The following is a 24422-nucleotide window of genomic DNA, read 5'->3' as shown; positions in this document are numbered from 1 at the left end:
ATGATCAGCCATGATCTCATTGAATGGCGGAGCAGGCTTGAGGGGCCGAATGGCCTACTCCTGCTCCTATCTTCTATGTTTCATGATCATTTAACTTAGTAAAGTATAAGTTACAAAATGCCACAACAGACTAACTGATGGATGTCCATTAAACTGAAAAGCTTTGACATTCGCATTGCTTTGGTAAAACCACTAGTGCCAAGAACTTAAGGAATGATAAAGATTCGGCCCAACTCGGGGGTTGTTTGGTGCAGTGGGTTCATTCAACTGCGGGGCTTGGGTTTGAACCCAACACAGAAAAATAGGAGCAGGATTAGGCCATTCAGCCCTTCGAGCCTGCTCTGCCATTCAATATGATCATGGCTGATCCTCTATCTCAATACCATATTCCCGCTCTCTCCCCATACCCCTTGATGCCATTTGTTTCTAGAAATCTATCTATCTCCTTCTTAAATATATTCAGTGACTTGGCCTCCACAGCCTTCTGGGGTAGAGAATTCCACAGGTTCACCACCCTCTGAATGAAGAAATGTCTCATCTCAGTCATAAGTGTCCTACCCCATATCCTGAGACTGTGACCCCTCGTTCTAGAACCCCAGCCAGGGGAAACATCCTCCCTCCCTGCATCCAGTCTGTCTAGCCCTGTCAGAATTTTATATGTTTCAATGAGATCCCCTCTCATTCTTCTAAGCTCTAGTGAATACAGGCCTAGTCGACCCAATCTCTCCTCATACGACAGTCCTGCCATCCCAGGAATCAGTCTGGTGAACCTTTGCTGCACTCCCTCTATGGCAAGTATATCCTTTCTTAGGTAAGGAGACCAAAACTGCACACAGTACTCCAGGTGTGGTCTCACCAAGGCCCTGTACAACTGTAGTAAGACATCCTTGCTCCTGTACTCAAATCCTCTTGCAATGAAGGCCAACATACATACCATTTGCCTTCCTATCTGCTTGCTGCACCAGCATGTTTGCTTTCAGTGACTGGTGTACAAGGACACCCAGGTCCCTTTGTACATCAGCATTTCCCAATCTAGCACCATTTAAATAATGTTTTTCCTACTGAAGTGGATAACTTCACATTTATCCACATTATACTGCATCTGCCCACTCACTCACCTTGTCTAAATCACCTTGAAGCCTCTTTGCATCCTCCTCACAACTCACAATCCCACCTAGTTTCGTGTCGTCAGCAAACTTGGAAATATTACATTTGGTTCCCTCATCCAAACCATTGACATATATATTGTGAATAGCTGGGGCCCAAGCACTGATCCCTGCAGTACCCCACTAGCCACCGCCTACCACCCTGAAAAAGACCCATTTATTCCTATTCTCTGTTTCCTGTCTGTTAACCAATTTTCAATTCATGCCAGTATATTACCCCCAAACGCATGTGCTTTAATTTTGCACACTTACCTTTTATGTGGGACTTTATCAAAGGCCTTCTTGGAAAATCCAAATACACCACATCCACTGGTTCTCCCTTATCTATTCTACCAGTTACATCCTCAAAAAACTCCAGTAGGTTTGTCAAACACGATTTCCCTTTCATAAATCCATGTTGACTTTGTCTAATCCCGTTGATATTTTCTAAGTGTCCTGTTATCACATCCTTAATAGTAGACTCTAGCATTTTCTCTGCTACTGATGTTAGGCTAACCTGTAGTTCCCTGTTTTCTCTCTCTCCTTTTTTAAATAGTGGGGTTACATTTGCCACCCTCCAATCTGCAGGAACTGTTCCATAATCTATAGAATTTTGGAAGATGACAACCAATGCATCCACTATTTCCACGGCTACATCTTTTAGTACTCTGGGATGCAGATTATCAGGCCCTGGGGATTTATTCATTTCTCCAGCACTATTTTTTTTACTAATACTAATTTCCTTTAATTCCTCCTTCTCACTAGACCCTTGGTTCCCTAGCATTTCTGGGAAGTTATTTGTGTCCTCTTCCGTGAAGACAGAACCAAAGTATTTTTTAACTGCTCTGCCATTTCCTTGTTCCCCATTATAAATTCTCCCGTTTCTGACTGTAAGGGACCTGCATTTGTCTTCACTAATCTTTTTCTTTTTACATACTAGAAGCTTTTACAATCTGCTTTTATGTTCCTTGCAAGTTTACTCTCATACTCTATTTTTCCCCTCTCAATCAATCTCTTGGTCCTTTTTTGCTGAACTCTAAACTGCTCCCAATCCTCAGGCTTGCTACTTTTTCTGGCTACTTTATATGACTCCTCTTTGGATCTAATACTATCCTTAATTTCTTTTGTTAGCCATGGTTGGGCTGCTTTTCCTTTTGTGTTTTTGCGCCAGAAAGGAATGTATAACTGTTGCAATTCATGCATTCGTTCCTTAAATGTTAGTCATTGCCTATCCACTGTCATTCCTTTTAATGAAGCTCTCCAATCTATCATAGCCAACTCACTCCTCATACCTTCATAGTTTCCTTTGTTTAGATTTAGGACCCTAGTTTCGGATTGGACTTCTTCACTTTCCATTTTAAATGAAGAATTCTATCATGTTATGGTCACTCTTCCCTAAAGGACCCCGCACAACAAGATTATTAATTAACCCCTTCTCATTGCACAATACCCAATCTAGGATAGCCTGTTCCCTAGTTGGCTCCTCAACATACTGGTCTAAAAAACCATCTCGTACACACACTCCAGGAATTCATCCTCCACAGTATTATTGCTAATTTGGTTTGGCCAGTCTAGATGTAGATTAAAGTCACCCAAGATTACTGTAGTACCCTTGTTACATGCATTTCTAATTTCCTGTTTGATGCCATCCACTACATTACTAATACTAACTGTTTTGGAGGCATATAGACAACTCCCACCAATGTTTTCTGCCCCTTGGTGCTTCTTAGCTCCACCCAGGCTGATTCTACATCTTGATTTTCTGAGCCAATATCCTTTCTCACTATTGCTCTGATTTCATCCTTTACTAACAAGGCCACTCCACCTCCCTTTTGCCTGTCCTTCCTAAATATCAAATATCCTTGGATATTCAGCTCCCAACCTTGGTTACCCTGCAGCCATGTCTCCGTAATCGCAATTATATCGTATCCGTTTACATCTATTTGTGCTGTTAATTCGTCTACCTTATTATGAATGCCCCGTGCATTCAGATACAGTGCCTTTAGATTTGTCTTTTTAACATTTTTTAGACATCTTAACATTTTTTTTTGTATTATGGCCCTATTTGTCTTATTACCATTTTTCTTACCCGGACCCTATTTGTTTGTACGCTCTGTCCCTTCCTGACACAATCTGGTTATCCTTATCACTTTCCTGCACTGCTTCCTTGTCTTTTTTCTTTAGCATTCTACACCAGGACCCTCCCCCCGCTTATTTAGTTTAAAGCTCTATCTACCTCCCTAGTTATTCGATTCGCTGGAACTCTGGTCCCAGCATGGTTCAGGTGTAGTCCGTCCCAACGGAACAGCTCTCTCTTTCCCCAGTACTGGTGCCAGTGCCCCACAAATCGAAACCCACTTCTCCCACACCAATCTTTGTGCCACTCATTCATCTCCCTGATCATATTGACCCTATGCCAATTTGCTCGTGGCTCCGGTAATAATCCAGAGATTATGACCTTTGTGGTTCCGCCTTTTAATTTAGTCCCTAGCTGCTCAAACTCTCTCAGCAGAACCTCTTTCTTTGTCCTACCTATTTCGTTGGTACCTACGTGGACCACAACAACTGGATCCTCCCCCTCCTACTCCAAGTTCTTCTCCAGCCCGGAGGAGATGTCCTTTGCCCTGGCACTAGGTAGGCAACATAGCCTTCAGGAGTCACGCTCCTGGCTGCAGAGAACAGTGTCTATCCCCCTAACTATACTGTCACCTGCTACAACCACCTTCCTTTTTACTCTTGAACGGCTTCCTGTACCACGGTGCCGTGGTCAGTTTGCTCGTCCTCCCCGCAGTCCCCGTACTGGTCCACAAAGATTGCAAGAATCTTGAATCTATTGGACAAGTGCAGGGACTGAGGCTCCTGCAATACTACCTCCTGGATCCCTGTACCTGCCTCACTCGCAGTCTCACCCTCCTGTCCCTGACCACGTGTCAATTCTAAAGTATTTAATCTAAGGGGTGTGGCTGCCTCCTGGAGCAAAAGGTCCAGGTAACTTTCTCCCTCCCTGATGAGCTGTTGAAGGTCTCCTCTTTCTGCTGGCTGTAAGCTTCCCATTGAAGCGAGTTTGGATAATCTCAACCGAGTTCCCAGTGGGCTTGAGGTCCATGGCATAAAAGTGGCCTTATCTGAGCATTAATAGTCAATTCCACTTCGATAGTTTGTGAGAAAAATAGAAATGATACATTGATACAGGAGGGACACTCCTTTAAAGATGGGGCTACGTCCCATGGAAAAGCAACAGGGAGCTTTACTCCGTATCTAGCCTGTGCTGTACCTGCCCTTAGAATGTTTGATTGGACAATGTAGGGGGAGCTTTACTCTGTATCTAACCCGTGCTGTACCTGCCCTGGGAGTGTTTGATGGGGCAGTGTAGAGGGAGCTTTACTCTGTATCTAACCCGTGCTGTACCTGCCCTGGGAGTGTTTGATGGGGCAGTGTAGAGGGAGCTTTACTCTGTATCTAACCTGTGCTGTACCTGCCCTGGGAGTGTTTGATGGGACAGTGTAGAGGGAGCTTTACTCTGTATCTAACCCGTGCTGTACCTGCCCTGGGAGTGTTTGATGGGGCAGTGTAGAGGGAGTTTTACTCTGTATCTAACCTGTGCTGTACCTGCCCTGGGAGTGTTTGATGGGACAGTGTAGAGGGAGCTTTACTCTGTATCTAACCCGTGCTGTACCTGCCCTGGGAGTGTTTGATGGGGCAGTGTAGAGGGAGTTTTACTCTGTATCTAACCCATGCTGTACCTGCCCTTAGAATGTTTGATGGGACAATGTAGAGGAAGCTTTACTCTGTATCCAACGTGAGTGTTTTTGATGCTGGCACTGGCTGCTATGGAATGGGAAAAGCATTCCTATCCCCAGCACATATTCCTTATGTTGAATTTCAAAAGAATTCTAAAGCAGCAGCTGCTGCTTCCTCACCTTGGACTCAGAGTCTACATCTGTGAATGACGAGCAATCCTCTGGACTTGAACTACTGCTTAGGTAGACAGACGAACCTGAAAGCTCCTCTATAGCACCAGTTACTCTTTCTTCATCCCTCTTGGGATCTTGTGTCTCCGACTCCAATGCTTCATCCAATGGGTCCAATTTGTTCCTTTCCACACGGGACAACTGTAGCTCAGAGCTTGCATCTGTGCCACTGTGTACAGACACATTCTTCAAATAAAAATGTGAAGAGTTCACCTTGAGACTCTTCACTCCCGGGAGTAAGGCTGGTGATTGACGTCTACCATTATTTAGAAGGTTCGCTCCATAGTCTTCATTGTACAAGGAAATTCGATTGCCATTTTCCTTTGAAATGCTCGTGCACATCTCTTCCTCAACCAGTTTGCTCCCTGACAAAGTCTCTCCCACTCTCTCAACACAACTAGGGTCCGCAAAAATGATACTTGAGCCACTGGTTTGCGTGTTCTGGACAGAAGGGTCTCTGTAGAATACAATTTGATACATTAGTTCTACAAGTTTTAAACTATCAAATGTATAAAAATAACCTTAACTACAAGAAAAAAGTTATACAGATGCTTCCAAAAGCACTAAAGTGCATCTGGACCATAAATCCTCCAGATTGAAGCTCTGGGTTGTTGTCTCCTACCCCCATATTTTTTCCCTATGTCTCACAATTCCTACATTACCACAGTGACTGCACTTCAAAAGTACTTCATTAGCTATAAAGTGCTTTGGGGTGTCCTGGGACACTGTTAGCCGTGGCTCAGTGGGTAGCATGCTCGTCTCTGAGTCAGAAGATTGCAGGTTCAAGTCCCACTCCAGAGCAGTGCTGAGGGAGTGCTGCACTGTCGGAGGTGCCGTCTTTCAGGTGAGATGTTAAACCGAGGCCCCGTCTGTCCTCTCAGGTGGACGTAAAAGATCCCATGGCGCTATTTTGAAAAGCAGGCGTGTTCTCCCTCGTGTCCTTGCCAATGTTTATCACTCAACCAACATCACTAAAATGGTTATTATTATTATCCTATGTCAAAAGAAGAAGGGTTCGACCCAAAACGTCAACTCAAATTTCTCTCCACGGATGTTGCCTGACCTGCTGAGTTTTTCCAGCATTTTCTGTTGTTATTTCGGATTTCCAACATCCGCAGTATTTTACTATTATATAAATGCAAGTTCATTTGTTCTTTAACATGAGCTCAAATGGTGCCAGTCATCCAGCTATTCAACTGTGGAGGGAATTGTAGCCAAATACAATCCTGTCCTTACTTGGTATCCACTCAGCTGCACTCTCTAGCAGTGGGAAATGATCAGCAACAGAAATTGTGGCTAATTTCCTCCCCACACCAGGTCACCGAATTGAATTGAACATTACTTATAGAATCATGCAACAACGAAGGAGGCCATTCAACCCATCATGCCTGTGCCGGCTCTTTGAAAGAGCTATCTGATTAGTCCTACTCCCCTGCTCTTTCCCCACAATCCTGCAATTGTTTTCCTTTTCAAGTATTTATCCAATTCCCTGTTGAAAGTTATCATTGAATCTGTTTCCACCACCCTGTCAGGCACTCCAGATCTTAACAACTCGCTGCGTAAAAAAACACACAGCTCCCCGGCCCTGGCTTTTTTGCCAATTATCTTAAATCTGTGTCCTCTGGTTACCGACCCTCCTGCCAGTGGAAACAGTTTCTCCCTATCTACTCTATCATAACCCCTCATAATTTTGAGCACCTCTATTAAATCTCCTGTTAACCTAAGGAGAACAATCTCAGCTTCTCCAGTCTACCCATGTAATGTTTCTTTCCTTCTTCAGCATCTGCACAACTAGTTTCAGTAAAGAAATTCTTACCTGCCACCTTCCTGACTAGAGGGACCCTTTAACGCACATAAATTACCACGAGGCATTCGGTTACCTAAACGGCGCAAACAGAGGACAAATGGTTAACATGCGATTATGAAAGAAGGTTGGGGTGTCTACTTGTATTGGTTTCTATAGAGATTCAAGGTTTAACTGTACTTTTCGCAGGTAGTGGCTGTACATGCTCCATCCAGGCAGTGTGATAGCCAACAACGTTGGGATGCTGAAGGCCAGCCAGAACTTTAACTTCTCTTAGGACCTGAAATAAAAAACAGAAAAGGTTCCAGTTATGCCTCTAAACCCAGGATTCTTACAAATGATCGGCCAAGATCTAACTGAATGGCAGAACAGACTCGAGGGGCTGAATGGCCTCCTCCTGTTCCTATGATTTTCAGAAACAATATCCCCAGATTGTACCCCTCTGATCAAAGTGCTGACCCTCACAGAGTTACAATTCCGTGGGCACCAGACGTCAGTACCCTACCCTGAGCAAGTTCACCACAGTCAAGTCCTGTCCTTATGTCGACACACCTTCAGTAGGATTCTGCACAGTGATCATGAATGAGGTGATTTCCACCCTCCCCAGCACCCTTTCCTAAGCCCAAGGGCACTGAGGGGAATTTTAAAACCCCCACTGCCTTTCCAGTTGGAACCACTACGGCAGCACAAACTGAGTCCGTGCGGCTTGGTCCCACGCCATATACAGCACAGGAGGAGGCTATTTGGCCTGTGCCAGCTCGTTGCTAGAGCCATCCAAAACTAATCCCACTGCCCTGCTCTCTCTCTCCCGCCCGTAGTCCTGTATCTTCCTCTACTTCAAATATTTATCCAATTCTTTGTTAAAAGACGCAATGGTCTCTGCTTCAACCACTCCCTGGGGCAAAGCATTCCACGCTCCAACAACCCTCTGTGTAAAGGAATGTCTCTTAACCTCTCTCCTTGTTCTCAATGAAGATGGTTGAGATTGTTGGTGGTCAATCATCTCAGCCCCAGGACATTGCTGCAGGAGTTCCTCAGGGCAGTGTCCTAGGCCCAACCATCTTCAGCTGCTTCATCAATGACTTTCCCTCCATCATAAGGTTAGAAGTGGGGATGTTCACTGATGACTGCAGTATTCAGTTCCATTCGCAACTCCTCAGATAATGAAGCAGTCCATGCCCGCATGCAGCAAGACCTGGACAACATTCAGGCTTAGGCTGATAAGTGGCAAGTAACATTCGCGCCACGCAAGTGCCAGGCAATGACTATCTCCAACAAGTGAGTGTCTAACCATCGCCTCTTGATATTCAATAGCATTACCATCGCCGAATCCCCCAACAACATCCTGGGGGTCACCACTGACCAGAAACTTAACTGGACCAGCCATATAAATACGGTGGTAACAAGAGCGGGTCAGAGGCTGGGTATTCTGTGGTGAGTGCCTCATGGGAACACCACCACCTCCAAGTTCCCCTTCAAGTTACACACCATCCTGACTTGGATATATATTGTCGTTCCTTCATTGTTGTGGGATCAAAATCCTGGAACTCCCTCCCTGACGGCACTGTGGGTGTACCTTCACCACATGGACTGCAGAGGTTCAAGAAGGCGGCTCACCAATACCTTCTCAACGGCAATTAGGGATGGGCAATAAATGCTGGCCTTGCCAGCGATGCCCACATCCCAGAACGAATAATAAAAAAAATCAGCACCACCATCTGTTGCTATTAACTGAGTACCTTCATGTAGTCGTGTCTTGTAACTTTCTTCATGAGAATCTTCTTCATGGCATAGAACTGTCGATCCAATTTATTCCTGACCTGGAATAAATATAAATACAAGGGTAGAAATTCCAATTGGTGAAGTTTAATGCACTCATACTGTATTCCTGTGTACGCTTTCTTTATGAAGGCATTACCCATTTATTTTAAACAGGCTAATGGCTCAAGGTAACGAATGCCATCAATGTACAAGTAGAATAATGTAAGATTAACTGACATAACCATAAAATTAGAGCTAGGCCGTTCAGGGGTGATGTCAGGAAGCACTTCTTCACACAAAGGGTAGTAGAAATCTGGAACTCCCTCCCTCAAAAAGCTGTTGAGGCTGGGGGTCAATTGAAAATTTCAAAGCTGAGATTTGATATTTGTTAGGCAAGGGTATTAAGGGTTACGGAACCAAGGCGGGTAGATGGAGTTAAGATACAGATCAGCCGTGATCTAATTGAATGGTGGAACAGGCTCGAGGGGCTGAATGACTTACTTCAGTTCTGATGTATGAGGTCTAAACTTTTTTCCTAGTAATCTGCTACTGGAAAAAAACTGCCATCATGCGATGCTCTGTACCTTCAGGCTCATAAGAAGAACACAAGAAATAGCAGCAGGAGTAGGCCATCTGGCCCTTTGAGCCCACTGCGCCGTTCAATAAGATCATGGCTGATCTTCTACCTCAACTCCACCATCACACACTTTCATATCCCTTGGTTCTCTTCGTATCCAAAAATCTATCGGCCTCTGTCTTGAATATACTCAACGACTGAGCATCCACAGCTCTCTGAGGTATAAAATTCCAAAGATTCACAACCCTTGTTACAATAGATGAGCTTTATAATGCTTGTAGGTAAATGGAAGGATAGCACACAGGAAGGGGTCCCATATCTCTTACTGTTTCTCTAGCTCCATGCATTATTTTCCCTGATCGACAAATATACCACCTTTACTTCGACCATCTAGAAATCAGAAATGAAAGATTTTGCCACACACCTTATACACTTTTCCATAACTGCCTTTTCCCAGTCTCTCGATCTTTTCAAATTCATTCAGGTACCGAGATGTCTGTCCCTGGAACAGCGTTTCCTTTGTTCTGAGCAAGTATCAAAAAGCACCACTTCAATTTACAGTGTTCTAGGTAACACATTCTTAGACCTTCAGTAATGTTGCTTAACCACATTTTTTTTCATTTTATTCTTGGCAAGGCCAGCATTTATTGCCCATCCCTAATCACACCAAGAAAGTTTGGGTACAACAGTGTCTTGCTAGGTCACTTCAGAGGGCCGTTAAGAGTGAACCACGTTGGTCTGCGACTGGAGTAACATATAGGCCCAGACTGGGTAAGGACGGCAGGTTTCCTTCCCTAAAATGACGTTAGTGAACCAGTTGGGTTTTTAACGACAATCCGACTGCTTCATGGTCAATTCTACTGATACCAGCTTTTTATTTCCAGAATTTAAAAAAAAAAACTGAATTCAGATTCTCAAATTGCCCACAGTGGGATTTGAACACATGTCCTCTGGATTAACAGTCCAGTAACATAACCACTGAGCTACCGTACCCACTATATTCAACACATACCTGCTAGAAACATGGGTAGGCACATCTTCATCGGTAGCATGTCCCTAAAATAAGGGAATGCAATGTAAATTAGAACCAGACCTCATTCACTGCAATGCCAACAACCCACTTCTCAACAACTGTGCTGACACTACCCTCAGCTGAAGGCGTCCCAATGGAAGTTTTTCCATCTCTCACTGGGTTCTCCCCAACTTCCCACTACCTCTCCCCCCCAAATGAATCTGACAACAGAAATCCAGAGGAAAAAGTTAAAAAGGACACCTGCCCAAGCATCTCAGCAACCCCTGGTTGTGGCTCAACCCAATAATCTAGCTCACCCCACCAAAATAAATGTGTGGTCTAAGTAAATATGGGACATTTGCTAGGCTGACCATGTTATGCTACGTGGGGGGTGGGGAACACCATGAGATATGGTGCTCATTTCCACAGACCACCCTTCCACCCACATGGTAGATGCACCACGAGGTGTTGTACTCAGCCATGTGGACCAGGAAGCTCACTGGCTCAATCCATGACCTGCACTAAATTAGCTGATGTCAGCTTCACAGCCAATGAAGTATTTCTGAACCTTAGTCGCTGGTAAACGCTGCAGCCAATTTGTGCACAGCAATGTCCCACAAACCAGTTAATCTGTCGGAAGGTCGTGGGTTCAAGTCCCACTCCAGTGACTTGAATACATGATCTAGGCTGACACTCCCAGTGCAGCGCGGAGGGAAGGCTGCACTGTTGGAGGAGCTGTGTTTAGGGTGTGACGTTAAACCTAGTCTCGGTAAACTTAGGGTCAGGCTTAGGCTTAAGGTTAGGTCTGCCTTCTCAGGAAGTAAAAAATCTCACGGCACTATTTCAAAGAACAGGGGAGTTCTCCCTAGTGTCCTGGCCAATATTTATCCCTCAGTCAACATCACTAAAAACAGACTTTCTGGTCATTATCACATTGCTGATTGTGGGACCTTGCTGAGTGAAGATTGGCTGCTGCATTTCCCTACATTACAACAGTGACTACACTTCAAAAAAGTACTTCATTGGTTGTGAAGCACTTCCACATGTCCTGAGGTTATGAAAGGCACTATAGAAATGCAAGTTCTTACTTTCAAAGGATCCAGAAGCCTCTGAGATGTAGAGCTCTCTAATGTCATCCGACAATGCAGACTCACCTGTCGATACAAGCTGCTGCTTGCTGCCTGTAGTAGGTTTGTAAAGGCCTGATTGTGTTGCAGCCTCACGGTGCTGAACTCATCGCTGAAGGTGATTGATGAAATCAAGTGCATTCCCTCTAGCTTTTGACACAGCACTGAAAAAAAAGGAAGGCTTGCATTTATATAGCGCTTTCACCATCTCAAGACATCTCAAAGTGCTTTACAGTCAATTAAGTACTTTAAGTGTGTTCACTGTTGTAATGTAGGAAATGCAGCAGGCAATTTGTGCACAGCAAGCTCCCACAAACAACGTGATAATGACCAAATAATTTTTTTTTTAGTGATGTTGTTTGAGGGATAAATATTGGCCAGGACACCAGGGGTAACTCCCCTACTCTTCTTCAAAATAGTGCCATGGGATCTTTTACATCCACCTGAGAGAGCAGACGGGGCCTCGGTTTAACATCTCATCCAGAAATGGCACCTCTGGCAATGCAGTACTCCCTCAGCACTGCACTAGAGTGTCAGCCTAGATTATGTGCTCAAGTCTCTGCAGTGGAACTTGAACCCATAACCTTCTGACCCACTGAGCCACAGCTGACAGAAAGGAAGGTATGTTTAAACAGAATTACTGACTGAAGAAACAGCTTCACACAGACAGTCATATTTACATCCTAACTTAGTGCAGTGTGTAATGCTAACAGCCATTAACAACAGCACCTTGCATTTATATGGCACTTTTAACGTAGTAAAACATTCCAAGGAGCTTCACAGGAACGATTATCAAACACAATTTGACACTGAGCCATATATGGAGATTATAGGGCAAATAACCAAAGGTTTGTTCACAGAGGTAGGTTTTAAGGAGCATCTTAGAGGAGAGAGAAGCGGCAAGGTTTAGGGAGGGAATTCCAGTGCTTAGGGCCCAGGCAGCTGTAGGCACGGCCGCCAATTGTGGAGCAATGAAAATTGTGGATGTGCAAGAGGCCAGAATTGGAGAAGCGCAGAGATTTCAGAAGGTTGTAGGGCTGGAGGAGGTTAGAGAGATAGAGAGGGAGTGAAGCCATAGATGGATTTGAACACAAGAATCAGAATTTCAAAATGAAGTCATTGTGGGACTGGATCCCAAAATAGGTCAGCGAGCACAGGGGTGATGGGTGAACGGGACTGGGTGCGAGTTAGAATATGGACAGTAGAGTTTTGAATGATCAAGATAAATATCGATACTGGGTGTAAAGGCTTCTTTCTAAAATAAAATGCTTGAATGCTGTGAAATTACATAGAATTTTATGGCTCACAAACAGGCCATTTGGCTTAAAGGGTCTAGGCCAGAATTGGAGGACCGCAGAGATCTTGGAGGGTTGCAGGGCTGAAGGAGGTTACAGAGATTCCAATTACAGTACCTGTGGTTTCATTGACCAAGCCCCCTACTACAAAATAGATTTCACAATTGCATCATTTAGAATTAACGTTAGTTCCTCCTCCTTGTATCTTGACTCCATTTATCACACCACCTCCTACGCTAACTCATTGTCAGAGCTGTGGGGGGGGGGGGGGGCAGCTTAGCTTTCTTGATCTTCTCTTCCTGCTACAATCTACAGGCTATTTAAAACATCATATTCCATCCTCTTTTCTTTTCAACTCAGGAGCCATCCTGCACGCTGGGCTCTGGTCCCTCAGCTAGATTTCTCTACAGTACTGTACTTGGTGAGTCTTACACTTGAACAGGCTCATCGAGCGCTGAGGATTTCGCTCGTAAACGAAGCAGAGGTGTTCCAAGAGCGAGACCAACAACAGCTGGTTGGGAATGACAGCCTTTAAATCCATCAGCGTTGGAACTGTTGGGTTACAATCCACCAAACTGTACTCCTCCGGCAGATCGGATACTGCAATTGGGGGGAAGGGGAGAAAAAGACAATTAAAACAACAGTTAAGTACAGTTACATCTTTTAATTTGAAACTGAAGTCCTTGGGTATAACAGCATTCAAGTTTAAAAATCAAATTCTTGAAATTGCATTCAAGACATTATCTAGGTCCCTGGCTTAATAACCTTGAGCACCTCCGTATGAATGAGAGTGAATAATCCTGATCATTGATGTCCTTGTAACCTATCACATGAAATTTTTTTTTAAGAGCTCTGCTATAGTAATCTGGGATGTTATGATTAAGGTTATCCACCAGGTGGTGCTGTAGCCAATGCTGCTGCTAAGGTCAGGGGTTAGCTTCCTGTTAAGGTCAGGGGTTAGCTTCCTGCTAAGGTCAGCAAAGGTGCAATGCCTGGAAGCAGGCCTGCCTGGTTGTCTCGCAGTCGTTCAATAAAGCACTCGTATTAATCCTCATACCTCGCCTCTTCGAGTTCCTTGTCTCACTACAGGAATTTATCACATTTGGTGACGAGGTAAAACAGGACCCTGAATAAGAGAAGTCTGCCAGGACGTTTAAACAACAAAATCACAAGCTGCAGTTAGCTACCAGTTGGAAGAGAGCATGGCTGCCATGGTAGGAACGGTCTCCGCTTTTGATATTCAAGCACAAACTTGGGAGGAATACTGTGAAGTGTTGGGTTATTTTTTCGAAGCAAATGAAATAAATGATGTCGGAAAAAGGAAAGCCATTCTGCTTAGTTCAGTGGGAAGCCAAACCTACAGTTTGATGAGGAATCTGCTCAGTCCTGAAAAGCCTGGAGACAAATCATTTGTTGCATTAGTGGCCGTGCTAAAAGAACATTTCAACCCTAAGCCTAGTGAGATTGTACAGTGGTTCAAGTTTAATTCAAGGAACAGGAAAGAGGAAAAGAGTGTAATGGACTATGTAGCGGTGTTGCGTAAATTGGCACAAGATTGCAATTATGGGAACAACCTGAAGGAAATGCTGAGAGATAGGCTAGTTTGCGGAATAATGGACGACCGAATACAGCGCAGATTATTATCCGAGACTGGGCTTACTTATGAAAAAGCATTGGAACTTGCTCAAGCCATAGAGACAGCGAACCGAGATGTAAAAGAAATACAGAGTTCAGACAGGGCTAATGCTACGCAAGTTGCAGGTCAGGTTGTTGTGCACAAGTTGAACATGCGTCAGAAACCACGACGTGAGCATGTGAAGGCATGTTATAGATGCAAGGGCGATCACCTGGCGAGTGAATGCCGGTTTCTGGAGGAAAAGTGCTACAAGTGTGGGAAACAAGGACACATAAAACGAGCTTGCAGGGCGAAATCACCTGTGGAGGAATCCAAACCAAAAGGGGGAGCACAGCAAAACCAAGGGAGAGAAGTGAAAAAACATGGAGCACACCACATCAGCGGGGAAGCTGAGGAAGAAGAGGACATGTTCATAATGTATGGCATGTTAGAGAACATTCCAAAAGTGGCTCCTATCACATTGCAACTGACAGTAAATGACTCTAAGGTGAACTTTGAAGTGGATACAGGGTGCGGTGTGACCATAATGAACAAGGCAGAGTACTCAAAATTGTGGAACCGTGCAAAAGTTCCAGAGTTAAAGCCTTGCTCCCTGCATCTTAAAACATATACAGGTGAACGAGTAGCGACATTAGGTACAGCTAAGGTAACTGTGCAACACAGGGACACAGTGGAACAGCTACCTGTAGTTATAGTATTGGGTACCGGACCAAACCTGTTAGGTCGGGGCTGGATAAAAGAACTTAAATTAGACTGGGGAGCAGTACATCAAGTAGATGCGGGCAAACAGTTGACTTTGCAAGAAGTGTTGAGTGAACATGAGAATGTGTTCAAGGAGGAACTTGGCACATTTAATGGCCCCCCAGCTAAGATTTATGTAGACAAGGAGGCACCGCCAAGGTTTTTTAAACAACGACCTGTGCCTTATGCTATGAAGCCAAAGGCAGAGGCCGAGCTTGACCGTCTATTGAGAGAGAACATACTGGAGCCAGTGAAATGTTCGGAATGGGCAGCTCCCATAGTACCGGTTTTAAAACCGGACAATTCGGTAAGACTCTGTGGAGACTATAAATTGACAGTCAGTCGGGTGTCCAAACTAGAGCAGTATCCTATTCCCAAAACAGAGGATCTCTTTGCAAACCTGGCTGGAGGAAAGAAATTCACAAAGTTGAATATGAGTCATGCCTACTTGCAGATTACACTGGATGACGAATCAAAGAAGTGTGTCACCATAAATACACACAAGGGCTTGTTTACATATAACTGCTTACCGTTTGGTGTCTCATCTAGTCCAGCTATCTTCCAGAGGACAATCGAAGGTGTACTGCAAGGGATTCCACATGTTTCCATCTATCCGGATGACATTCTGGTGACGGGAAGAACCGACTAGGAGCATCTGAGCACTCAGAGAGGTACTACAGAGATTGGAGAGGGCAGGGTTCCGGCTCAAGAGGAGTAAGTGCACTTTCCTGGGGAATGAGGCAGTGTTCCTGGGACACAGAGTGGACGCCACCGGGCTCCATCCACTCAAGGAGAAGGTACAAGCACTGCAGGACGCCCCTGCTCCTACAAATGTGGCTGAGTTAAAAGCTTACCTGGGACTGCTGAACTATTATAACAGGTTTTTACCAAACTTGTCAACTGTGTTAGCACCTCTTCACAAACTACTGCGCAAGGAGACACAGTGGCTGTGGGGAGAGGAGCAGGGGGTTTCATTCGAACAGTCCAAGAAACTGATGCTGTCGTCGGATGTGCTGGTTCACTACAATGCAGAGAAAGACATCATTCCCTCTTGTGACGCTTCACCTTACGGGGTGGGGGCAGTTCTTTCACACTGCATGGAAGATGGAACTGAAAGACCAATAGGGTTTATGTCCCGAACTCTAACACCAGCGGAAAAAAACTATTTCCAGTTAGACAAAGAGGGGGTTAGCAGTAATGTTTGGGTTACAGAGGTTCCACAATTACATATATGGCAGGAAGTTCACCATATGCACCGATCATAAACCTCTTATCTCTCTTTTCAATGAAATAAAAGCAGTTCCACAGATGGTGTCACCCCGGATCCAGAGGTGGGCCGTGATGTTAAGGGCATATGAGTATGTCATCGTCTACAAGGCGGGCAAGTACCATGGGAACGCAGATGCCTTGAGCCATCTTCCACTGCCAGGCACACCTATCCGTGCAGCTCCAGAGGACAGAGTGTTGATGTTGGAGGACACTGACACAGCACTTGTGACTGCAGAGCAAGTAAGAACATGGACAGGTAAAGATCCAGTACTGTCTAGAGTTCGAGAATATGTGGTGAGGGGATGGCCACAGCATCCGGAAGGGGCTGACTTCACACCCTACAGTGTCAGGAAAACAGAGCTGAGTGTGCAGGATGGTTGCGTGTTGTGGGGAGTGATTATTCCACAGCCAACACGACAGTCTATCCTAGAGCAACTACATCAGTGTCATCCTGGGGTCTCACGTATGAAAGCCTTGGCTAGGAGTTACTTGTGGTGGCCAAAGCTAGATGAGGAGATAGAAAATCTAGTCAAGACATGCAGCACTTGTCAGGAACACCAGAAGGCACCAGCAGCGGCTCCTCTCCACCCCTGGGAGTGGCCGGATAAACCATGGAGAAGATTGCACTTAGATTATGCGGGTCCATTCATGGGGAAGATGTTCCTCATAATCATTGATGCACATTCCAAATGGATGGCTGTTTATCCTGTAAATTCTACTTCCGCCACTACTACTACAGACTGCCTGCGTCGGAGCTTCAGTAATCAAGGGCTACCGGAGATCATGGTAAGTGACAATGCCACTTGTTTTGTGAGTACAGAGACAAAAAGAGTTCTTGAGAAAAAATGGCATAGTGCAGGTGACCGCGGCCCCATATCATCCGTCCTCAAATGGACTTGCGGAGAGAGCCGTACAAACATTTAAAGAGATGATGAAAAAAGTGCAGAAGGGAGTTTAGCAGCCAAAGTGTCACGGGTTCTGTTCAGCTACAGAATAACACCTCAATCCACCACAGGACTCTCTCCTGCTGAGATGTTATTAGGTCGTAGACTACGCTCCACTCTTGACCTTGTCCACTCAGACCTAAAAAGGAAAATGGAAAACAGACAAAACAAACAAAAAGAGAACCATGACAAAAGAACCAAGAGCCGAAGTTTTGGAGAAGGAGATGCAGTCCTTACCAGGAATTTCAGTTATGGACCCAAGTGGATTCCTGGCTTCATAGACTCAATGACCGGTCCCGTATCATACAAGGTCATGTTGGGTGATGGTAGGGTAGTACGCAGACATGTAGATCAGATACTTACCAGACAAGGGGAAATTGAAATGAAGGTTCCAGATGCAATGGCTGAGGACAGGTTTGCCCCCAGTTATCCAAGCGCATCTGTGGTGCCACCACCAGGGACAGAGACCATTCCACAGGAACCCATTCGTCAAGAGGAAACCATCGTTGCAGAGTCAGATATTCCGAGCACTGCTCAGGAGCAGCTGGTGGCTTCACCACAAACGAGCAGGGACTTTACTGTCAGACGTTCACAAAGGACTCGCAAGCCACCAGTGAGATTGATACTGACCTGTTAGATTCGTCAAGTATGGAACATGGTGAATGGAGACTTCTTATGTGACCCTTAGGAATGGTTGTTTGTTAAGAAATTCATACTGAAATCTTAAGGGGGGAGGGATATAGTAATCTGGGATGTTATGATTAAGGTTATCCACCAGGTGGTGCTTTAGCCAATGCTGCTGCTAAGGTCAGGGGTTGCTTCCTGCTAAGGTCAGCAAAGGTGCAATGCCTGGAAGCAGGCCTGCCTGGTTGTCTCGCAGTCGTTCAATAAAGCACTCGTATTAATCCTCATACCTCGCCTCTTCGAGTTCCTTGTCTCGCTACATGGATTTATCACATCTGCGAATAAAACATTGCAATGACATTTTCATACAAGCTTTTAGTTTCAAAATTAAATGCTGTAAGAAGTTCAATCAAAAAAAAAAGTTAAAAAAAGAATTTGAAAATGATATACCGGGTTATACAAGTGCTGTGCGCAAATTGCCTACATTACAACAGTGACCAGCCTTCAAAAAAGTCATTCGTTGGCTGTATGGCACTTTGGGATGTCCGGAGGTCAGGAAAGGCGCTATGGAAATTCAAATTCTCTCTTTCTTTACAACTTGTACTTGTAAATGCTACAATTCTAAAGGGGCCACAGGAAGAGAGAGACCTGGGGTATATGTACACAAAAATGCATTTGTAACAGCCTTCTCAGCTTGCCTTGCCACCTTCAAAGATTTATGTACATACCCCCCCCTCTATCCAGTGGCAGGTGGGTCAGTGACCAAAGGACACAGATTTAAGGTAATTGGCAAAAGAACCAGAGGGGAGATGTGGATTAAAAAAAAACAGTTTAATAGTAAACTTTCAAAAGGGGTCTTGGATATATATTTGAAAAGGAAAAATTTGCAGGGCTGTGTGGAAAGAGCAGGGTGGGGGAGTGGGACCAGTTCTTGCAGAGAGCCGGCACAGGCACGACGTGCTGAATGGCCTTCCTCGGTGCTCTGTCATTCGATGACTGTAGTGCGCCTTGATGGCAGAAGGACGGCGCAGGGCGCTGCACAGCGGTGAGGTTGGGTCTGAGCGTCGCCGCCAGCGCTGGGACCACAGGTTGCATCAGCCCGGGCGGCGTGGGCCCGCCACTTACCATCGAAAGCAGCCGGGCCTTCCTGCGGGAGGTTGAGGGCCAGCTTGACTAGGGGCTGTTCCATGTCCTGGCTGATGTCCTGCGGGGGGGACAGGCTGGGGCAGCCCGAGCCCGAGCCCCCGCTTCCACTCGCTCCGCTGAGCATCAGGGTCAGAGAGACGGGCGCTTCCGAGAAAAACCACACAGTCCCAGGCAGCTACTGTCACTCAAAGGCTGAGCCACAACCCCGGAACTACCGAGAGAGAGAGAGAGTTACAGCCCTTCACAGAGAGAGAGAGAGATACAGCCCTTCAGAGAGAGAGACAGCCCTACAGAGAGAGAGAGAGAGAGATAGACAGCCCTACAGAGAGAGATACAGCCCTTCAGAGAGAGAGAGAGATACAGCCCTTCAGAGAGATACAGCCCTTCAGAGAGCGAGATACAGCCCTTGAGAGAGAGAGAGAGAGAGAGAGAGCGAGAGATACAGCCCTTGACAGAGAGAGAGATACAGCCCTTCAGAGAGAGAGATATACAGCCCTTCAGAGAGAGAGATATACAGCCCTTGAGAGAGAGAGATACAGCCCTTGAGAGAGAGAGAGATACAGCCCTTGAGAGAGAGAGAGAGATACAGCCCTTCAGAGGGAGAGATACAGCCCTTCAGAGAGAGAGGGAGATACAGCCCTTCAGAGAGAGAGGGAGATACAGCCCTTCAGAGAGAGAGATACAGCCCTTCAGAGAGAGAGAGATACAGCCCTTCAGAGAGAGAGAGATACAGCCCTTCAGAGAGAGAGAGATACAGCCCTTCAGAGAGAGAGATACAGCCCTTCAGAGAGAGAGAGAGAGAGAGAGATACAGCCCTTGAGAGAGATACAGCCCTTGAGAGAGAGATACAGCCCTTGAGAGAGAGAGATACAGCCCTTGAGAGAGAGAGAGAGAGAGAGAGAGAGAGATACAGCCCTTCAGAGAGAGTGAGAGATACAGCCCTTCAGAGAGAGTGAGAGATACAGCCCTTCAGAGAGAAGGAGAGATACAGCCCTTCAGAGAGAGGGAGAGATACAGCCCTTCAGAGAGAGAGGGAGATACAGCCCTTCAGAGAGAGGGAGATACAGCCCTTCAGAGAGAGAGAGAGAGAGACACAGCCCTTCAGAGAGAGAGAGAGAGAGATATACAGCCCTTGAGAGAGATACAGCCCTTGAGAGAGAGAGAGATACAGCCCTTGAGAGAGAGAGAGAGAGAGAGATACAGCCCTTCAGAGAGAGTGAGAGATACAGCCCTTCAGAGAGAAGGAGAGATACAGCCCTTCAGAGAGAGAGGGAGATACAGCCTTTCAGAGAGAGAGAGAGATACAGCCCTTCAGAGAGAGAGAGAGAGAGAGATATACAGCCCTTGAGAGAGATACAGCCCTTGAGAGAGAGAGAGAGATACAGCCCTTGAGAGAGAGAGAGAGAGATACAGCCCTTGAGAGAGAGAGATACAGCCCTTAAGAGAGAGATACAGCCCTTGAGAGAGAGAGATACAGCCCTTAAGAGAGAGATACAGCCCTTGAGAGAGAGAGAGAGACAAAAAGCCCTTCAGAGAGAGATACAGCCCTTCAGAGAGAGAGAGAGAGAGAGATACTGCCCTTCAGAGAGAGAGGGAGGGAGAGTGCTATTGCCCTTCATAGAAACTTAGAAGATCGGAGCAGGAGTCGGCCATTTGGCCCCTCGAGCCTGCTCCGCCATTTAATTAGATCATGGCTGATCATCCAAATTCAGTACCCTGTCCCTGCTTTCTCCCCATATCCCTTGATCTCTTTAGCCTTAATCACAGAAACCCCACAGTGCAGATAGAGGCCATTTCGGCCCATCGAGCCTGCACCGACACATATCCCACCCAATCCCCGTAACCCCTACACCAACACATATCCCACCCTATCCCCGTAACCCCACGTATTTAATCCCCCTAACACTAAGGGTCAATTTATCATAGCCAATAAACCTAACCCGCACATCTTTGGACTGTGGGAGGAAACCGGAGCACCCGGAGTAAACCCACGCAAACACGGGGAGAATGTGCAAACTCCACACAGACAGACACCCGAGGCCGGATTCGAACCCGGGTCCCTGGCGCTGTGAGGCAACAGTGCTAACCACTATGCCACCGTAAGAAATATATCTAACTCCTTCTTGAATATATTTAATGAATTGGCCTCAACTGCCTTCTGTGGTAGAGAATCTCACAGGTTCACCACTCTCTGGGTGAAGAAATTCCTCCTCATCTCAGTCTTAAATGGTTTACTCAGAGTTACTGCCCTTCAGAGAGAGAGAGAGAGAGAGAGAGAGATACTGCCCTTCAGAGAGAGATAGAGTTACTGCCCTTGAGAGAGAGAGAGATACTGCCATTCAAAGGAGACCTATTGCTCAGAGAGCTACTGCCATTACAGAAATTGCATTTCTACAGCACCTTTCATGACCTCAGGACGTTCCAAAGTGCTTTACAGCAAATGAAGTACTTTTTTGAAGTAGTCACTGTTGTAATGTAGGAAATGCAGCAGCCAACTTGTGCACAGAAAGGTCTCACAAACAGCAACAAGATAATCTGTTTTAGTGATGTTGATTGAGGGATAAATATTGGCCAGAACTCCCCTGCTCTTGCTCGAACAGTGCCATGGGATATTTTACATCCACTTGAAAGAGCAGACAGGTTTAATGCTTGTAGATATTCTTTAAACGCCACAAGCCAATGCTACAAACCATGGGATTACCCAACTCAATGTCGTTCGGCCATTGCTATGCCCCTCCCCTCCGGTCTGTCAGACACCAGGAATCCGAACCCACCAGTGAGTGAAGCCTTGCATTCCAATCCCACGTGTGTCAAACCTCAGATTCGCAGTTCACAGTTCTGCAAAAACTCCAGGTTCCCCCTCCACAAATCAAAAGACCTGTACACTGCCAAATTCCAGTCGGCCCCAGTGCTAACAAAGCCCAAGACTATCCCACTGCTACTAAAGCAAAGATTATGTGCCAAAGTCTCTGGAGTGGAGCCTGAACCCACAACTTTGTGATTCCTAGGGCTACCAACTCAGCCAGGCTGACACCTAGAAAGTAGAATATAGAAACTGGTCTAACTTGTCTTTCCCCAACCCAGCGCTATCTAAGAAGCCATTCATAGGGTTTTCGGCAGTGTTGTCCCACTAGTTCCCTCAGCTTGCAGTAATCTCCTCCGAGCGAGGGCGGCGCTGCTGTCGCGGGACGGTGCAGCGTCCCCCTCCCACCGCCGGCGGCGCTGCCGAGCGGCTCCGCCTCCCTCCCCCCGCGGTGCGTTGTGGGCCGGGCCGCGGTGCCCGGATGTGCTGATTGTGAGCTCGCTCCGTGTCGTAATCGTTGGGGGGCTTTATCGCTGCGCGCTGCCGCCGTCGTGATGGAAACACTCGGGGTATGTACCGGGGGCTCGGGGAAGGGGGTACGGTACGGCCCCCCCCTACACACCCACCGCTAATCGAGGCCGCGGCTCCCGCTCGGGCCTCCACCTTCGCGTGTAACTTGCAAGCGGCTCCACACACACAGCGCCTCCCCTCACATCCTGACCGGTGATCCTCCCATGGTTACTGCTCGCCCTCCCCGCTTTTTAACCCCCTCCAACTGTTGTTCGGTTTAATGGCGGTTCCTCCGGGGGGGCTTACTTTCCGTCTTGTGGTAATTCCCCCCCACCCATAGATATACATACACATAACAAGCGAAGGCATTTTGTGCAGCTGCGGGGTGTAGGCCCCGAGCCGGCTGCCCCCTCGCTGAGGGAAGGGGGAGGGGGCGCTGAGGCGCGCACGTGTGTGTGTGTGTGCGCGCGCGCGCGTGCGTGTGTCACTAACCCAGGAGCCGCCGCCGCTTTGTTTCCCTTTTCCAGGAGCGGGTGGGTTTCTTTTTTGCAACCACAGGCGCACCGAACCTTGGGTAAAAAGGGGGCAAGGGTTCCCCCCATCATCTCCTCCTCAGAGAGTGGGGGGCTTTCTGCTTGTGAAGGCTGAAGAAGCCACCCGTGGTGGAAGGGGGGTGTTGAACAAGTTGTGAGGCGGAGCTCCTTTCACTCTCTTGTTTGTTGCCAGGGTTGGGTTGTTTTTTTTTTGAATGAATTGTTTCACAAGTCACTTTACAACCAACCGCACGTTTTACTGGCTAGTAGTACCAAAAAAAATTCGAGATTTGCATCTGAATAGAAGCGCGGATTTTTCCTACATGGGAAAACGAAAAGGTTTTCGTTTTCGCCTTTGCAGAAGCTATTGTTTTGCTATACAAGTTTTAAAAAAATTAAAGAAAGCCGCTTATAAGTTGTTAAAATGCACAGTCATGAGATAAAATGAGCAATTATTTTCGTTGGTTGTCTGATCTTTTTGTAAGTACATTTTAATTGAAACAGCAACAGCTTTTCCAGTTGCAGATATAGCAGAGTGTAATGGCTTCTCCCATGGTTTTATGGAATTCTTTCTGGAAAGTCACACTCAAAATCTAGAAATGCTGTGAAATAGAGATCAGAAGATTCTATCACATTAACGGTGGCGCTGATCAGAAATGGGAAGAGAATGTATACTGTTTCAATTCAAAATTTCTTAATTCAAATTATCTGAGATAATTTGTCTTTAACACTACATATCCACTTCACTTATTTACATTGCTTCATTTAAATAACTGGATATTTAAGATTTCTTCGTACAAAAAACTTATTATTCCTATCAGATTCTATGTGGAGCAGCAAAACTACAATTTTGCACCTTTAGTGCCATGCATCCATTATTTGAATACAAATTTTATTTGTGTTACTTACTCAAAATGATGAAATACCTGGCATGAAAATGCTGTCAAAGAGAGTAATTGATAAATTATATCAATAAAAGTGACCATGAAGCTGTTGGATTGTCTTAACAACCCAGCTGGTTCATTCCCCTTTTAGGGAAGGAAACTTGCTGTCCTGCTCGGTCTGGCCTATATGTGACTCCAGTCCTATACCAATGTGGTTGACTCTTAACTGCTCTCTGAAGTGGCCTAGCAAGCTACTCAGTTGTATCAAAACGCTACAGAGATTTAGGGCAACTCGGGATAGGCAATAAATGCCAGCCTTGTCCGTGATGCCCACATTCCGAGAATGATTTTTTAAATGGTATGGTTATGCTGATTTTGCATATTGCCATATACAGTTAATTTAGGACCCTATCATGGCTAGAAAAAAAGGACAATTACCTCCCAACTTTTGCCTAGCAAAAACAAGGAATTCACCGATTTGGAAGTAATGTTACTGTGCATTTCCGTTTTCATTCCTGCTTGGTTTCTGTGTCTCTTTCCTGCTGCACTGTCTATTTCAAAAGGAATTTTTTTTAAACTTGGATTTCCTCTGGTTACAGTTTAGGAAAGTTTTTCATGGTTGAAAAGAAAACCTATCCAT

General features: G+C 45.9%; 2 protein-coding genes across 2 annotated transcripts in view; one reads left to right on the top strand and one right to left on the bottom strand.

Moving 5' to 3' along the window:
• eif2ak1 (eukaryotic translation initiation factor 2-alpha kinase 1) overlaps positions 1 to 19451 on the bottom strand; it is a 43468-nt gene extending 24017 nt beyond the window's left edge. The window contains exons 1-9 of the mRNA XM_086001095.1: positions 19032 to 19451; positions 13125 to 13292; positions 11425 to 11561; positions 10271 to 10314; positions 9683 to 9782; positions 8660 to 8740; positions 7101 to 7200; positions 6933 to 6996; positions 5066 to 5573 (exon numbers count right to left, since the gene is read on the bottom strand). Of these exons, the coding sequence (XP_085857221.1) occupies positions 5066 to 5573; positions 6933 to 6996; positions 7101 to 7200; positions 8660 to 8740; positions 9683 to 9782; positions 10271 to 10314; positions 11425 to 11561; positions 13125 to 13292; positions 19032 to 19176 (1347 nt within the window). The 5' untranslated portion in view covers positions 19177 to 19451. The remainder of the gene's footprint in view (positions 1 to 5065; positions 5574 to 6932; positions 6997 to 7100; positions 7201 to 8659; positions 8741 to 9682; positions 9783 to 10270; positions 10315 to 11424; positions 11562 to 13124; positions 13293 to 19031) is intronic.
• Positions 19452 to 22305: 2854 nt separating this feature from the next.
• usp42 (ubiquitin specific peptidase 42) overlaps positions 22306 to 24422 on the top strand; it is a 71390-nt gene continuing 69273 nt past the window's right edge. The window contains exon 1 of the mRNA XM_086001089.1: positions 22306 to 22424. The gene's annotated coding sequence lies outside the window, so the exon portion shown is untranslated. The remainder of the gene's footprint in view (positions 22425 to 24422) is intronic.

Source organism: Somniosus microcephalus, chromosome 11 (genome assembly GCF_052327205.1).
Source record: "Somniosus microcephalus isolate GS21.2 chromosome 11, FLI_Smic_1.0, whole genome shotgun sequence".
In the NCBI taxonomy this organism is placed as follows: Eukaryota; Metazoa; Chordata; class Chondrichthyes; order Squaliformes; family Somniosidae; genus Somniosus; species Somniosus microcephalus.
This window is presented reverse-complemented; position numbering and strand designations above follow the sequence as displayed.